At 36.3% G+C, this 17,512-nt stretch overlaps 2 protein-coding genes across 3 annotated transcripts; one reads left to right on the top strand and one right to left on the bottom strand.

Moving 5' to 3' along the window:
- Positions 1-6,632: 6,632 nt before the first annotated feature.
- On the bottom strand, positions 6,633-11,623 carry LOC129360545 (Golgi-associated kinase 1B-like). Its single transcript, XM_055030854.1, has 4 exons — positions 10,765-11,623; positions 9,353-9,570; positions 7,939-8,165; positions 6,633-7,706 (listed from the first exon to the last, which is right to left on the bottom strand). The coding sequence occupies exons 1-4, from the start codon at positions 11,621-11,623 to the stop codon at positions 7,499-7,501; spliced, it is 1,512 nt and encodes a 503-aa protein (XP_054886829.1). The 3' UTR covers positions 6,633-7,498.
- On the top strand, positions 11,063-17,263 carry LOC129360547 (transmembrane protein 144-like). Of its 2 annotated transcripts, none has more exons than XM_055030856.1 (12): positions 11,063-11,183; positions 12,882-13,037; positions 13,116-13,238; positions 13,752-13,851; positions 13,963-14,043; positions 14,140-14,218; positions 14,304-14,383; positions 14,900-15,018; positions 15,202-15,321; positions 15,863-15,960; positions 16,753-16,806; positions 16,886-17,263. In XM_055030856.1, the coding sequence occupies exons 2-12, from the start codon at positions 12,974-12,976 to the stop codon at positions 16,967-16,969; spliced, it is 1,002 nt and encodes a 333-aa protein (XP_054886831.1). In that variant the 5' UTR covers positions 11,063-11,183; positions 12,882-12,973; the 3' UTR covers positions 16,970-17,263. The 2 variants fall into 2 exon arrangements, with proteins under 2 accessions (XP_054886831.1, XP_054886830.1); XM_055030855.1 differs by lacking the exon at positions 11,063-11,183 and adding an exon at positions 12,686-12,755.
- Positions 17,264-17,512: the final 249 nt, after the last annotated feature.

Here is a 17,512-nt window from a genome sequence, read left to right as displayed (position 1 = left end):
CTGTTCTGATGTGTGCAGTATGAACTAAAAGTAAGTCAGATGAATACAATTATACGCGAAGTGGCAGGTTTATGTAAATCTAAACCATTTATTTCGTTGTAAAACATGTTTAATCTGTTTGGTACTATTAATAAAACAAAACTAATAATAAATGTGTTCATGAAATAAAATCCAGTTTTTTTCTCACTGCCTTTGAATTTTGCCAAAACATTCAGAGGGATTTTCATCTTGTTCAATTTCAGCATCAGTCATAAACATAAAATAAAATGTTGAAAAGTTGCTGTACATTTTAGGGAAGAGCAACAGTTAAATCCTCTCTCTTGTGGAGTTAGAGGGCAGAGACCAGTCAACAGTGAAGCTTTATTTCCTTCTCTCACACTAATCCTGACTCATTTTTTGTGATGAACTTTGAAAGAAGCTGAAGCTCAAGTGTCTTTAAAGAATACATTTGTAGTTCAGTTTCCCACTGAAGGATTCAAGCACTGACCTAAATTTCCTTTTGCTATTTTTTTTAGCATGTGGCCTTGCTTTCCTGCAGGACGTTGGAGGAATATATTTGAAGGTCAAGTTAGGAGTCAGTGAAAATTTTCAAATTTCATAATGCAGTTCATCCGCCCCTCATCATTATCAATGGCAACATTTAACTTGCCATGGATAATGACAACTTGATGACTTTAACTTTGAGATTCTTGATTTATACATGAATACCATGAATATTTTCCACCTCTGTTTTTGTAGTGATTAAAATAGTCTCAACTTTTCCACATTTTGTCACTTTACAGCAAAATATTTATCATATTTTGTTTTTCCTAAACATCTCTACATGCAGAGAGAAGTTTTGTTGAATTTGTAAAATATTTCTAACCTTCAGTACAAAGCAGTAGTTGAACACAAGAACAGGATTCCATGAGGGAATGAAAAATTTGGCTCTCAATCAAGATATTTTAAAAATTGTTCAAATTACATGCTTCACTGGTTTGTGAAGCACTTCCTAGTTTTCCAAGTGGAGCAGAGCAACTTCTGCAGGAGGAAAAGTCTGCAATCCTGACAGTTTCAGAGCTTTTTTACGCCACACTATCAAAGGAAAAATCTCATATAATGAGTAGAGTCAATAATTTGCCAAGATTAGGTTGGCAATCAGAAATAAATAAAAAAAAACATGTTATACTGATAGAATTTCTCTGTCATGTGATGCACTGGCAGGGAATGTGTGAATCATACAGTAAGCCGCTGTAGTCGTCTCATCCAGACTCTTCATGCTCTACATGCCGCTCATGATAGCATCTCTAAATATAGAATTTGACATATTCAGCCCACGACTGTTTGATTGGCCCATATATCTCTGTTAGCAGATGTTCGAAATGCCGGTCCATGGAGATGCCTGACCATATTCTTTTTTCATCTGTGCACTCGCCCTTTAATCTTTCAAAAGCTTTGTGGCTTCAGATGTCAACTCATAGGTTTGTGCTCTATCAGATGGAAAAAAAGTTTCCTCTCTGTCCACGTCCTTGAGTCCCTGCAGTGATACCTATTGTACTTTTATTTGGTATGTTTGGTATGTTTTGACATATTCCCTCCTTACCTGTCACTTCAATAGTTTTCTACTGATAACAAACTTCAGTCGAAGTGGTTGATCAAAATCCTACCAAGAAAGGTAAGACACAAAAGACATTTGATTCTGAAAATGCTTAAGAGTCTTGGGAACACTTTGCCAATATAGAAACCGAAGTTAAAACATTTTTAAGCATATTTCCAAAATAAATAAGTCAGTGATGTTAAGTAAAGTGAATTTGTCATAAAAAGCCATTCCACTACTTTCCTCTGAATATTTCATCCATCCACCGTCTAGTTTTCCCCGGGTTATGTGTAGAGGTTAAAATTGAAAAGGTTTTCTGTTAGACTTGATCATGTTATTATCTCTGAGCCACCGATTTAATTTGACGACTAAAAATAAACATATGAACCATTTGACTTACCTGGGGCCCAATGAGAGGATCATATTGCAAACAGAAACTTCAACGTATTTCATTAAAATTAAAATTTTGTGTCATCATCAAACCCATCAGATACAGTAGTGATGTCACCAGAACTTGACAATAGTACCATTACTTAACAGAAATGTTTTCTAATTTTTTTTTATTTTTTTTTTAATCATAAACTGAAATGTCAGGGATAGATGACAATGATTGTCCACTTACAGGTTTTGGAAAGATGACCTTTAAAAGTAGAATATCAGACCTTTAAGAAAACAACTTTTAAAAACATAAATGCGAGCTTATTGAATTGTAAGTCTAATTAGTCTGGCAGAAAGCAGAAAGAATTCACTCATTGAAAAAATAACCTAAATCTTTTCATTCACAAAATGCAGCTTCCATTTTATGAAGATATTTAGAAATAGAGCCAAAAATTCAGTTCAGCTTTTAACATTAGATTATTATCTCACTTCAACAGAAAAGTATGCTACACCTCATCGTTATGGCATTAAAAAAAGGAGACAAATGCCTAAATAGGATATTGTGCATTGAATGTCAGACTGGAGATCAAATATCCTCGTGCAACACATGACATTTAAACCATCATTCAGTGAAGCTATTGGGCAGCAGAGGTTGCTTCCTGACTGTGGACCTCCTGCAGAATCTGACATAAAAAGCAACCAGATCTGCTTCCCACAATAGATTGTTTCCCTGCAGCTGACACCTCCGTGTTGTGCATGCATTCTGTGTAATCTTATCTTGGATGTTTTCAATGATGCAGCTCATTGCTCTCAGGGAAGCTAGTCTTACTCCTGGGCTCCATCACAGACAAGCTTTAAGCTTTTCACCTTCACCTCTTAACAAAAATCTGATTTAGTGTGGCTGACTTGGGTTTTGAAGTTCTTTAAGAATGAAAAAGAAATAACATTCCAACTAAATCTCAAGAAACTTACTATGTTACTTGGGTCAAGGTATTTGATATACTATATCCACTGAACTTTCTTTTGAGGATTAAACATATTGAATGTTCATGCCCTCAATCTGGTGGTATCATCTCTGTTGTTTCCTTTATTAGGTTTCAATTCAAACTACAAAAACACAATCCAAGGTGAACTTATGTTGGTGTTTATTACTGGTTCATTAATTAGTCAGTCACATTTCAAGTTTCCTGAATATGCAAAAACATTTGTCTGGCCTAGGGTAACATTTATTCTCAAAGCAATTAAAGCTTTGAAAGTAGAACTTAAAATCCAATCAGAAAAGTAAACATTATCCTATACAATAAAGCTCAGGCCTGGTCCTTGATAGGTCTCCAAAAATAAAGAAAAATAGTAAAAGAAAGAAAATGACAGTCTTATGTTTTATCAACCTGAAGAAAAATGCAATTTATTATTCTACAGATGAGCATGTCTCCCAAAAGCAAATTTTAATATAATTTTTTGCTCCCGTTTGGTCTGAATCAGCACATCTCTAGGCCTGGTGCAGGTTTAGCTGGAAGTAAAACAAGCTGTGGCCTGACTTTATCTGACTCATGTTGACATTTTTCTAGTTCACTTTGTAAGGCCTTACCAGTACGAGTGCATCATCTTTTACCAAAGATAAAATCAACATATAAAAAAAACATTTTCAGGTTTTCTGGCTATGGAAAAAAAATGTCCCTGCCAGAAATGTTCATCCAGATTTCGCTTTGCTATAATGGAACAATGCTTTGTTACATATATTTCCAAAAGGGTGAAAAGGTACCTACGACCCTAGATTATAATTTTCACATTTAATTTTCAACTTTGTTCAGAATTGTAGCTCAAAAAAGTTATATATTTTTTCTGCTTGAGATCAAAAAATGTGCCGTAAAGGTGTTAAATAAAAATGTCTGAAGGTCAACTGAGAGTTTATAAAGTGAAAATATACCTGGGGATATATCCTATAATAAAGAGGAAGTCAGGGGAAATACTGGCTGAGAGAAGTAGATGGGATACTTAGCAAACAGGCACACAGCCTCAGCATGACAGCACATTCAAATATAAAGCATGATGGCAATCAATTCAAGTGGTGCTTTTATTTCTGCCCCAGTTCAGGTTGGTCTTCTTACTGTGAGGAATGCAGTAACTGTCCACTTTCACTTTTCTTTACAAAATCAGTCTGTGTTACTTCAGGGTTTACCTGCTCTTTATCAGCTGCCATGATGTTTTTCTGATGAAGTCATATGTCAAAGCCACTCTGTCCAGCTTTGACATGTAAGTTGGTCCTAACAATTACCCCAGGCTAATTCCACAAATATGGTGGATAGAAGTTAAATACTGATAGAAGTCGCAGTTGACTCACTTGGCTCAGACACATAAAAAATAACCCATCTAATTATCCTGGCTAAGCATCTATGGATACCACTTTGAGACAGCAGATACTAATAAATATAATTCACAGACATCAGCCAATGACTTTAAAAGTGAAACTGCTAAAAAAAAATTAGCTTCTGATCAAATTTAGACTCACAAACAAAACACCTTAGCTATTTGTTGTATCCGATCACCAATAGAGTCCTCTTCCCTCATCCTTTGATTTTGCTTTTAAATCTAAGTCATGGGGCAGTTATTTGTGGTGTAGAGTCTGTTTTTTGAAGATGAGTAGGAATTTGTGCTCCAGGCCAATTTACTCTCTGGATGATGTGATCTTTGAAGGAAAAGTGCATAATCTTGTCCATTTTAGTCTCCTCGGTAAGAAGTCTCACATCCTTTCAACATGATACTTTTAGAAACATTTATTCCTAAAAAAACAACAAAAAAACAACAACAAACAAACAAAAAACAGGAGAGAAATCCATTCGTATTGAAGTTATAGAGACTGACAGACTTCAAGAAAGTGTGATTACAGATACTACCATCATCAACCTATACATTATACATTTGACTCAAGGCAGTTTTTTTTTATCTCTAAAAAGTTATTTTAATTGCTTTTAAAACCAATGGAAAGATTGGATTGCGACTTATTCTTGGTTTTTATCAGTTTGTTGGTTTTCTGACAGCTCTAATAAAAAATAACCCTGAATTTTAATTCCAACTGGTTTAGCTTAGTTAGGAAATTCAACATTTAGAGGTATTTGTCAAATGTCTTGCCAAATCTTTCAAGAAAAATATATTTTAGCAACATTTTGTATAATATAAACCTCATTTAATTTGTCTGATTATAGAACTAACCTTGGGAACCACACAGATGTTGAATGTTTCCATCAACACAGCTCACTTGGAAGTGACACATACAGTTTTTGCTGATTTTTTCTTGGAAAGAACTCAGCTGTAGTCTGTGTCACAGAATGAAAGTAAACAGCGGGTGGCACGTCCCTGAAATAAACAAGCTGCTTTGATATTCTGTTTGTTGTGATATGTTCTGTATTATTAGAAAGCGAACACAAAACAAAACCAGTAAGCAGAATTGATCAAGTTGAAAAGGAGCCAGTGGGGGACAAAAGGGCCCAGGCTAACTCATACCTAACAGGCTGACATACATGTGGAGGTTTGTTTTGTGAATGTAATTCTGAACGTTGTTTCAAGAAAGAGGAACAGCTCAGTGTATTGTTTTTATTTGAACATCAGACAGATGTTCAGCTGCTTGTGACGTTCATCTTGCAGTTGAGGTCAGCAGAACTCTGCATAAGGCTTTTTTTTTTAGCTTCACTGAAGGGGATTGAATTCAAGTGGAGAAATAAACCATCAGTAAAGGTCCAGCCAGAGTCACCCTGTCTATTTTTGTTTCTGTTAGCTTCAATTGTTTCACCCATGTAGGTCATCTTTTGTCTGTGTGCTTTGGTGAGATAATACAAGAGAATATGTGTGAAGAGTTTGTCTTCAAACTGTAGGGGTTATTTTAAAACACAAACACAAGACATGGAATCCACTCTAAGTAATTCAGGTGAGCAGAGGCCAAAACAACAGGCAGCTTAATGCACCAAACCAAACAAACAACTTCCAGTCGAATCTTTGAGAATACAAATGACTTCTGATTTTGCTTTTTACTTTTATTGCTGAAACTAAAACAGCTTGCTCATTTGTATTTTGAAGTGAAGCGACTTTAATATCCAAAAATATAAACTGTAAAAACCAATGACAGCAATAATAAACCACAACTTCTACTTAGGGTGAATGCATTTGATTATTTATGGACGTTTTCTTTTTGGACTTCTACAAATTACAAAATTGCTACAAAAAGAAATAAATATTTAAAAACATAAAACAGCCCATGACTAAAATTTATGTTTGGTTCAAATTAAAGTTAGTACATTTATGTCATGTGACCAGATTCACGATAACAACAATACTTTGTATGATGCCCTAAGGATATAATATACAATCTACAATAAAGTCTACAATACTCATAAACACTGTAAAGGTGCAATTTAATAAATTACAATATCAAACTCAGATTATGCCCTTTCATCACACACAGAGTGACATATATATATATAAGGATTTTTGTTTAAACAGTACAATTTTTTTTTCTTTAAGCTTCAATTGTTTTCAATATGTTTGAATTCAGCCAGCTTCTTTAGGAGTAACTTAATAAATAGGCTGTATAATTAAAAATGTGATCCACAATGAAAACAATAAAAACAAACATGTTGATTCCTTCCAAATGTAACAAAAGGTGAGGAGGTGGGTTTCCCTGTTTTTACTTTGATTGAGACATGATTCTAATTCATTCGTAAAATGTTATTTAAAAACAATGGCTTTTTTGTCCAAAAGCATATTTACACATTTCATTTGACAAAAATTACATGATAGTCATCATCTTACACACAAAAAAAGTCTGCATTTTTGTAGAGAAAATAGATGAATCCTCCATGTATGTATATTGTTGTATTCTAGAAGGAAATATTCAGTTAAATTATACAGGAATATTAAACGTTGACTGTAAAAATGAACCCCAATGATGTCCATTTTTCCAAATTTTAGTATGATTTTATTGAAACTACACAATGAGCAAAAGTTATGAACTGAAGTAAAAAAATCACACAAGATAAAAAGGCAAACAGAAAAATGAAAAGAGCTGTGTGAAATATTGTGCAAGAGGATTCCCAAGCCAGTGATTTCTCAATTGGTTTAATGGAAATTAGCTGCCTGATGCTTTCTGTTTTCCATTCTTCATTCACTGCACTCATTTTTCTGTCCTTGCAGACATTATTGAGCAATGACTTTGCCATGCTGTTTGCATCAATGCCTGTGAGGAAAATAAGTACAGAGGATTTTAGCTCTTTATTGCTTTGTGGATGACTGTATCTTCTCAGTTATACATTTTGAGACCCCGTATGCAAAAATATAGAACAAATGATTGTTTTTTGACCATTCTTAAGAGTTTTTGTCTGACAAAGCTGACTTTTATACTTTTGAAATAGGTTGAAGACACAAATCAAGTTCAAAGTTTCTGTCACAAATGATTATTCCTCTATTTCATCACATTCACTTAAATCTAGCTGCAGATTTTACTATTTTAAATAATAAAAATAGTAAAAACTGCCTTCATTAGTAAAATATAAATCAATCATTCATCGGGATAACTCCGATCCCATGAGCATTGATGTAGGTGAGGAGGATGTTGGCTCGCTTCTCAATCACATCGATCAGTTTGTCGATGCCCTGTCGGCCGCCCTGACTTTCCCAGTACATCTGGTCCAGAAAAAGCGATTGGAGAAGTTTTTCCCTCAGCTTCCTGTTCCTCAACACAGACACAGCCTGCTCTGGCAGCCTGGGGAGACACGTGAAGAGTTTTGATTCAGTTTGTACATGTATCAAACAACTGTATTTACACTGAGATTAAATTACACATCCACCTTTCAGTCATATGCTATGTTTTGTTGTTATGTCGCATTAATATGGAATACTGTGATATGTTAATCTGTCACATAAAACTTTTGTGAGAAACTGTAAAAACATATCCTAAAATCTGAACATCGGTGATGAAGATGTAGCAAACTCACTCCTTGATTCCTTCCAGAAGCCTGAAGTCTAGATTTTCCTCATCGTGGTCGAAGATTCCTTTGTTGTTGGTGAAGACCAGGTGCCTGAGGTCATGTTCCCTGTGCACGATGTTTGCCAGTTGTATGTTTTCCTGGTCCTTACACATATCATGGTGGCCCAGTTGAACACACACATCCTCCTGCCGTGGAGTGAATCCGCAGCAGCTCGGATCCAGGCGGTTGTGGATCTAATGAGACAGTTCACGTTTCTTCAGAAACAGCCCAAGCTGGGATTTACAGATTTTAAATTAGGATTAAGTTTTCTTTTTTATCCCCTTTGCATGAGGTTGATAACAAAGGTAAACCCTTTATTTGATATTTTCCCTCACTCCATTTTGCATCCATAAGATCCACTTTAATATAAGAAAATCAGGTATAAAAGGTTTAGCCAGGAAAAAAAACACCTCATGCTGATTTCCTCTTTAGTGTCTCTTACTCAAGTTACCATTTTATGTAATTTAAAGGAACACCAATTAGACCACCACGTAGCTGCATAACATCTTCGCAGAGGGGATTCTCTTCTTAAGCCTGAAAAGGCAGAACCTCCTGCTGTAAAACACCTGCTGCCTCCACAGGGAATGGTGACCATAAATTAGATTACTGCACTCGTTCATTCTTTGCTCTTAACAAAACAACATGATGCAAGAAAGGTTTCAGACTGAAAAAATGCAACAACCTACTAAATTTCAACAGCTGCTTAATCCTAGAAAACAACACTTAAATACTCACAATGCTATTCTTGTTTAAGCTGACATTCTTCTCTAAATGCACCTCCAACTGCAAGCAGGCATCAGTTACATATGACTAATTAATATATGAGTTTGCTACTATTACAGAAGTGTACCCATGAAACCATAAACGTATAAAGAATACATTATATTAACTGAAGTTTGTTAATTCATGAACAATGGCAAATTTAAGCACACATTTATGTAATAAAATGTTTTTTTCCAAACTAATCAGTTTCCACTTTTTGTGCTTTCTTTAAAAATAGAGTATTTGCTGTCAGTGCCAATATACACAGAGACCTCCCACACAGGAAATGAACGGACAGGACACGAATGATGAATTTTTTGTTTTTTCTTTTCTTTTTTTGTTTACTGAACAGCCTTTATGGAAGAATACATTTTTCTCAGTAGATTTAAGACATTGTTATGCCAAAAGACAAGAGCATCTAAATAGTAATTATAGGGAGATAGTGCTGCAGAAGATAGTGGAAGAAAGGATTAAAGAAGCAGTTTGTCTTCAGAAACTTTCATAGCACCCAAATCTAATGAGATGCTCCAGCTGCATTTTTATGGTTTCAGAGTAATACTAAAACAATTTATTTGTCTGTGATGTTAAATTTAAAGCTTTAATCCATCAGAGTTTTTACCTGTAGCAAAAAGTCAAAAAGAGCTAATTTGCTCCATTCACTGTGATAAATTGAAGAGCATCCAGAGTTGGCCTTTGGATTGACATTTATTTGCCAACACCTCTGTGTCAGTGAGGTCTGGTACTCCCTCCATGTCATCCTCACAGTAGCTGGGCCTGCAGCAAGGTCTTTGGGGTGTAGCGATACATCCCATAGAACCACCTGGCAGGCCTGACCATCTAAAGTGACAAAAGAACAGGAATTAAATTGTTGGATTTGAGCACATGTGACATCTAAACCTTCGTAAACCACAGATATCTGTTCTGTTTCAGTTCAGTTTGCTAGAACCACTAAAACCTCATTTTGAACCCTATAATTGAGCAGATAAAGACAGAGGAGAGAGAAACAATCTGCTCTCCAAGATAAGACTCATATGTTTCCACACTCCTCTAAGGTCTGTTAATGCTGATGTTGTAATTTTCCATATGTGATGTATCAAAAAAGATTTACTGCTATTTCTTCCCAAACAAGGTTAAAAGGCAAACTAAACAGCAGAAGCAACCAGGGATATCTGAACCTGAAGCTCAGGGCAAAAATAATGTGTCTCTCCTGGTTCAGCTTAATGTATTTAGAAATATTTCAAATCCATCATGAATATGAAAGCAGATGAAGACATTAGTCACAGGCAGGATTATTGTAATGCAAGGCAGAAAAACAAAGGAAAGACAGTTGCTTCCAGTTGCAATAAGCTTCCAACATCTCTGCATGTAGAAAGATCCAAACTGTGCTGCAGCTCTTTGGTAAAATGAAATAAGAGGCTGGAGAAATTATTCATACCTGAACTTTTGTGTATTCAGTCACATATATGTGTTTTATTGGGATTTTATATCATATAGCAAAAAAGGCAATGTGTCATTGTGTATTTTACAATTAAAAACGTCAGAATTTTGAAGTAAGACTCTTCTGCATTTGGTAGATGACCATGTCTTGATGGGTTTGCAGCCATCAGTTTTTTCTTTGACTTGTCTTCTGTGTTTTTCTGTCTTTATGAACTATTTGTTCACCAACATTCTCTAAGAACCTTCATCGCTGGTTTATGACAGCATTGGTTGACTCAATCAGATTACTCTTAAAGACACCAGATTTTATTTGGGGTTTTCACACTAAAGGAAACTTAACAGTCATTGCACAACTTTGATATTTGAAAACCATACATCATGTTTCTAACGAAGAGCTCATAACAGGTTTGTAATTGTGACAAAATGTGAAAAGTCCAACTAATATAAGATGTTCTCTAACAAAGTAAAACCTGCAAAATAAAAAACAATTCACAGAATGCATGTTGTTGGTTTGAAAGAAATGTTTTTGAAAGAAACCAGCATAAATGAACAACCTATGGATTATATCTAATCTAAATAAAAATGAAAACCTACCGTTAAGAAAGCCAAACTTTCTGCTTACCGCAGGTATTGTCCTATTGAGGCCAAGCACCCTGTCCAAATGGAAAGCAAATACCTCCGTGTTTCCCACGGAGCAGTGGATAATTCCGCACTGGCCTCCACATATATTATTTCTATTCAAGTGTTTTTGGCTGAGGGTTTGAGGGTCCATGTCTGCACCCTCAAATATCACGAGGGACGGTGCGTTCAGACGAGGGATTTCTTTTATGCGCAAAACTTTGGCATCCGCAAGAAAGCGCATGCTTTTCACGTCCATTGCGCTGAACCACTGAGGAGCCATTTCGCTGTAAATTCGGATACTACTAAACCGAGGGTCTGTTCCATCATTGTAAGACTTTAAGGAGAATTCCTCAAGACGTCCCGCTTTCCTCGATGTCCCAGTGCTGCGCCAGGTTCGGCTGCGGTTTACTTGGCCTTTTTCCAGTTTGCGCTGCGTAATTGTTGGATAGATTGTTTTTCTTCTCACTTTCTTTCTCAGCTTTGGTCGGATTGTACCTCGAACATTTGCTGGTTTAAGGCTCTTGAACTTTAGCGTTACGTAGACCACATTGAACAGGGTCGGGACCTCCAGACTAGCCTGGGTTTGCAGGTCAGAAGTGGCCGGTAGTTCCCCGAATGAGTGATGCTCGCTGCGGGTGTGCCGCTTCCGCTCCTCGTTAGTCCTTCTGCTCCGGGGTTGCTCTAAATGCCCAACTTTTAAAACCAAAAATAACAAGTTGGCCAAACACAGAGTTGCTACAATCAAAGTTCTTTTGGAGAGAGAGAACCTCCTAAAGTTACGGAGGAGTTTTCGGAGGGGGAAATAACAGCAGTGGACGCGGAACTTCCCCATTGTCATTTATTAAAGCTGAAAGTGTTTTGTCACTTTGCTCAAACTGGGGAGGAGCGCGAGTTTGAAACTCAGCGTCGGAGGAAAGGCTTTCTAAAAGTTTATAGACAGCAAGAACAGATAGATCATTTAAAAAACATAATTCACATTGGCTGCAGTGCAATGATTCATATTCACCTCTTCACATTCTGAATACTTCATTCAAACATTCCATAGGTTATCATAACAATATGGATCCCATACATATAACTAAGAATATTTTTTCACATAAAATTCATTGTGACACTTAAGAAAACTTGTCTGAAGTTTTGTGACTTTTCTGAAGATACATTGTCTTTTCAAAAACAACTATCAGTTTTACTGACACCATTCAATTTAATAAGTTCTAAACTATATTTATAATTCTGAAAGCGGAATCATTTATAGGCATGCACATTTTCCCGCGGTTTAGGCGACATCTGGTGGTTTTAACCTTTGGGTTTTAACATGTCAATGCAGGATGTTCACACTGGGAAAGAATAACGAACATCCCATCGGAACAGGCTGGAAAGGAAAACACTTATCAGAAGGAAGAAAACATGTTGCAGTGCAGAGAGCACTGTGCCAGGGAACCACAGACAGAGGAGTTCCTGGTCCAACTCGAAACGAGTTTAAATATAGAACCATTGTCTCCTGGCTCTGTTGTGTCTGCAGTTGTGCCATATGAGTCATCAAACAAGAGTTGATGTGAAGGAATGCAATTTTGCAGAGATTTTAGAAAAAAATGTTTAAAGATTTTAAAAAATTGTTGATAATGTCAGTGAATTTACATGCAAAACTAATTATACAAATGAAATTAGACTCTGATGTCATCTTGTCGTCACGCGTGCTGCTGCCTTCCCTGATGCTCCGCGGCTTTAATTAAAGCGCCAGGTTCGGCTGATTGGATAACTGGCGGCACCTGCTTGCTCTCCAGGCTTCTGCAGACTCCCACGCGTGGCCTCTTGTGGTGTTTTAGCCTCTTGTGGTGTTTTAAGGTTGTGGGAAGTTTGTGTCGACAGGGAAAAGAACGAGTATTGCATTTTTATGATGCCTCTGGCAAAATGCTGGCCTCTGCTTTTATTTGTAATGATGGTGAGATGCCTCTGCGCTGACGGTGGGTTAGTATTGCTGTGTGATTAATGTGGAGCTCACTGAGCTTTGTGTGTGTATTATTATTATTATCATTTTTGAAAATTGTCATATTAAATTGTTTGCCCTGACATTTGTCCATATGCTTTAGGCTGTAATGAAACTGGAATTTGCCCCCAGGGAACTGTTGTCCCCAGTAACTCTACAAACGCCACTAATTTTGCTTATGGATTAATTGCAAACATGGCTGCTGTGGTTCTGTATGGAAGCACCTTTGTTCCAGTCAAAAAAATAGAAACAGGAGATGGTAAGTGGAGAAAATCTGGTGTAATATTCATTTTTCTACACTTAATGCAAAACCCCCTTTTTTTCTCTCTCTTTATAGGTATGTTCTATCATTTTGTGAGCTGTGCATCAATATGGGTTGTATCTCTTTTTGGCGATCTGTTGCTGCGAACACCCAAATTCCAGCCTCTTGCAATGCTTGGTGGAATGATCTGGGCCACAGGTATCGTCTCTGGAAATCACAACTTAAAGCAAAACCCCTCTTTCTGCAGTTTGGCATCGTATGGTGCAGAAGATGGGCTCAGTATGTAAAACTGGAGTTCTTTTATTGCCGTTAATAATAATAATAATAATAATAATAATGGTCTCTACTGTGAGAAATGGCCAATTCTGAGTACAGTCAATTTCACTATAAGTTACTGCAGGCTCCATGAAACTGGCTAGAATTGTATCTAGAGAAGATGTGAATTAATTTTTGAGCTTCTTTGGCCATGCTCGTGTTGCCAAAAGATTGAGCAAATTAAAAGTGGAATATCTTAAAGTCCAAGAATAAATGTTTGCTTTCTGACTCGGTTAATTCCTGTTTTGTTCATTGTATGATGAGGGCTTACTTTAAGTATTTAAAAATTCAATAGCTGTATTTAAAACTTCAAGCTTTAGTCTATGAAATGGGTTTTAACATTTTGTGGATAAATATTAGTCTAATAGTTTACACAGAATAACTTTTCATTCACAGGAAGTGTGGCAGTGGTCACCATTGTTAAAGCAATTGGGCTTGGTCTTGGAATTTTAATTTGGGGATCATCCAGTCTGTTGATGGGCTGGGCCAGTTCTAGGTAAGAGATGTGATTGCATGAATCTCTTGAATTGTATTTATTTTATTTTTTTCTGCATTTATGTGGGAATCTTTAGGTTGTCATAAAAATGGATGTCACTGTTTGAAACAGATTTGGGTGGTTTGGGATTGATGCTCAGGATGTTTCCAGGCCAATACTGAATTACTGTGGAGCTGGCTTGTGTCTGCTCAGGTGAGCTATGCAACTTTTAGGAGCCTTTATGTCACTAGGCATAAATGTAGCCGTCATGCTGTTTGGATAATCTGGTCTGGGTTTTATTCCCTTTAGTGGCCTGGTGTTTTTCTTTGTGAGAAGTGATGTGAATCTCCATCCAGAGTCAGAAACAATGCCTTTACTAATTGACAAGGTGGGTGATTTTTTTTTTTTTTTTTTTTTTTGTTTTTTAACTGTGAATTGTAAAACTTTTTTTTTGTTTTTTTTTTTTTCCCCAGAGATCCATTTCTGGCAGTTTTATACACCGGTCCTCTGCATACTGGATTGATACCATTGAACCAAAGAAGAGGCGAATCATGTAAGGTCAAACACTGCCTTGGTGTGATCTCACAGCTTTGTATTTGGAGGACAAAAAAATGTTTGGAATTTAATAAATCATCAGCGCTGGACATAATGCATTCTGAGACACCACAATAATTATACATGCTGTTAATGTTCACCTGCACTATTGACTCAAAAGTTTAGATCTTATTAGATGTCAAGGGCTGTAGCTTTGTTTGGAAAGCTGATTCTACCCCAAGAATGCATATTTAGTTATCACAGAGATTGGATTTCTTTCTTTGAAAAATGAAAGGAAGGATTTATACCATGAAGTATCAGATACAAAAGGATTTATGTTTTTGGTACTAAAATGGCTTTGGAAGTGAATGTTTAGTATTCACTTTGTTAAATTGTGTGACGAGGCATGGCTTCATTTCTATTTATCAGTTCTGTAGGGAACAAATGTTAAAATTAACATACAAATTGAGCAAGCTCTGAAAGGAGATTTAAAGTTTTTCATCCAGTTTTTCACTCTTTGTATTCTCTTCATCAGTGGTTGCCTGCTTGCCGTTATGGCAGGCTTGCTGTACGGCTCGTCATTCATACCCGTTCTCTACATAAAGAACCATGCAGCGTGTCGTGACAGCATGTTTTATGGCGCCAGTGTCTATGGTAGGTTTGATAACCTTCAACTTGTTGCTATTCCCAAATGAGCATAAAATAAAAGGAAAAAATTAAAATGTCATGCTGACTATCAGGATTGCTCCTACTCTTGATCTATACATGAAGCGCAGTGATCCCTCCGCCTGCTGAGAAGTTGCTTTAACTGAAGTATTTTTTTTATTTTTTTTGCAGATCTTGACTATGTTCATGCACAGACCTCTGGTGTTTTCCTTGCGAGCTCAGTGTACTTCACCATTTACTGTGCTGTGATGAAAAACAAACCCAGGGTTTACCCCAGAGCCATTTTACCAGGTAGCAGCTCATTTTAATGAGTCTTTCACCAGGCCTATTTTAACTGGATGATATCATGTTTAAACACAAATGACTAACTTGCAATGATAATCAAACTGCTCATTTATATTCAAATTTTTGTTTGCTCACACTTGTAATTAACCTTGCAGCATGAAGTAATAAGTGTATGGCTTACTGCAGATGGAACTCAAATGTAGTTGAGCTTATTGCATTTCTGTGTAGCCAAGGTCAAGATGCATGCCCTTCTCATTTTCCACATGCTCTTTTTCTAAGAATGAAGAAAACATGGTGCCCAAGAGGCCACTAAAAGATCTAATAATAGCTCCAGTTTGACCCTAAGACAGAATCGGCTGATGTTTTGAAAATGTCATGTAATCGCTTCCTGTTGCTTAGTGGCATATAGTAGTGATGCAAGGGTTCAGTGTTTAAGATCTGGCCAATTATTTGGGATAAAAGCTTTTTTAAATTTTTTTTTTAAAGTGTATAAACTATTTGACCTTTTTGTGGTTTTAAAAATATTCTCACTCTGCCTGTACTTCAGCATTTCTGTCAGGATTTATGTGGACGATGGGAACATATTGTTGGTTCCTAGCCACCAACTACCTGAGTGCTGTTGTTACCTACCCCATTGTCACTGCAGTAAGTAAATTATGTCCAAAAAAAGTTTCTTTTTTTTTTTATCTTCAGATTTCTTACTGTGTACAGTTGGAGCACACCTCATTGAACATTTCTCCAGTTTTTCTGTAATTGCACTTCATCAAAGCAGTTGCAGAGTTAACCAGAAAATAGCATTTTTTAGTGTTTGCACTTCTCTAAAGTCTTTAATTTGAAGGACTTTTTGTATGTTGTAAATATTTTAGTATTTGGTGCCCTAAATGTTAATTGCTTCAAAGAAACTTGCAATAGTTTAACTGAAGGGTTTGCCAGTTTGACATGGGTTTTCTTTAACTTTGGCTTTACCATGTATGCAAACACCTTGTTCAGTTGCCATGTTGCATGTCGCCTCAGCGTTTGGAGGATTTTTTTTTTGTCAACATCATTGGTTCTGCCTATTTTACATTTTATCGTAGAATAAATGAGTTTTAGGACTCGTTTCTGCTCTCACAGCCAACACTACTATAGTCAAATATGTTGTTTTTCCAATTCCTGTCCTCACGCCCCCTGCCCTGAGTGTCATAGGTGTTTTCCTTCTGCCACACACCTAGTTGAATCTTAGGTGATTAACAGGCTTCTGCAATACTTGGTGGCTGCAGAAGACATCAAGCAATCATTTGAATCAGCTGTTCTGGTATAGAGATGCATCTAAAACATGCAGAGCAGGGGGTCTGGGGACTGAAATTGAGAAGCACTGTAATAATAACAGATGTCTTATCTTTATGAAGATGGGTGGTAAATGGTAAAAATCTGTAAATGGCTTTTTGTGTTTTGTAGGGCTATGGACTGGTTGCAGCTCTGTGGGGATCCTTGGTCTTCAGAGAGATTAAGGTAAGGTGTGAAATGTCAAATGGCTTTGCTTAGATTTCTCCACAGGGAAGTTATGACAAATCTGTTTTCTTTTCTGCAGGGTTTGATGAATGGCCTCCTCTTCTTCTTTGCTACGTGTGTAGTGTTGACTGGCTCTATGCTAACTGCCATTTCAAAGCTCTGAAAGCTAAAAATGATCCATTTGTTGACTTCACTGAATTACTTTTAAAATAAAAGATCTTGGAATTCATTTTAAATCCACAAGAAGCTAAATCAATCTCACTCTAAGATTGAAAACGAGATGTATTTGTAACTGAAAATATTTTTAGTCACTTGATCTTAAACCCACATTTGACACTTTATCACCCTTTAAAGGTTGTTCTAAAATATTGCACATTTACATTATGACCTGGTGGCAGGGTTTTGCATCAATCCTTTTTGTATTTTTGTGACGTCTATTAAAATAACTTGAATATTATGTAGTTTTTTTTTGTTTTTTTCTACTGTAATCAATTTTTATAAGTGGTGAAACACTTATTAAATTTGCTATAAATTGAATGCTCCAAATATTCAGTACCTAATTGGGCATCTTCAGGTTTAATTTCTTAAGCAATTACTGATATTTGACAATCAGACTTGTATATTTTATTGTAAAGGGAAGAAAATGTATGAGATGTTAAGTTTATTTGGAAAAGGTTAGATAAAACCAGATTTGAGGGAGAGGGTG

The sequence above is a fragment of the Poeciliopsis prolifica genome, unplaced genomic scaffold (genome assembly GCF_027474105.1).
Source record: "Poeciliopsis prolifica strain line A6 unplaced genomic scaffold, Auburn_PproV2 SCAFFOLD006, whole genome shotgun sequence".
In the NCBI taxonomy this organism is placed as follows: domain Eukaryota; kingdom Metazoa; phylum Chordata; class Actinopteri; order Cyprinodontiformes; family Poeciliidae; genus Poeciliopsis; species Poeciliopsis prolifica.
The sequence above is the reverse complement of the archived record's forward strand: the minus strand, read 5'-3'. Positions and strand labels throughout refer to the sequence as shown.

Bases quoted from the DNA above. Each gene is read 5' to 3' on its own strand.
- LOC129360545 (XM_055030854.1), bottom strand. From the start codon at position 11,623: ATGGGGAAGTTCCGCGTCCACTGCTGTTATTTCCCCCTCCGAAAACTC. The intron at 9,571-10,764 runs GTAGGTTTTCAT...TTGTCACTTTAG, and splicing joins AAAGTTTGGCTTTCTTAACG to ATGGTCAGGCCTGCCAGGTG. The intron at 7,707-7,938 runs GTGAGTTTGCTA...GTGTCTCCCCAG, and splicing joins CTTCTGGAAGGAATCAAGGA to GCTGCCAGAGCAGGCTGTGT.
- LOC129360547 (XM_055030855.1), top strand. From the start codon at position 12,686: ATGATGCCTCTGGCAAAATGCTGGCCTCTGCTTTTATTTGTAATGATG. The intron at 13,038-13,115 runs GTAAGTGGAGAA...CTCTCTTTATAG, and splicing joins AAAAATAGAAACAGGAGATG to GTATGTTCTATCATTTTGTG. The intron at 15,322-15,862 runs GTAGCAGCTCAT...CCTGTACTTCAG, and splicing joins CCCCAGAGCCATTTTACCAG to CATTTCTGTCAGGATTTATG.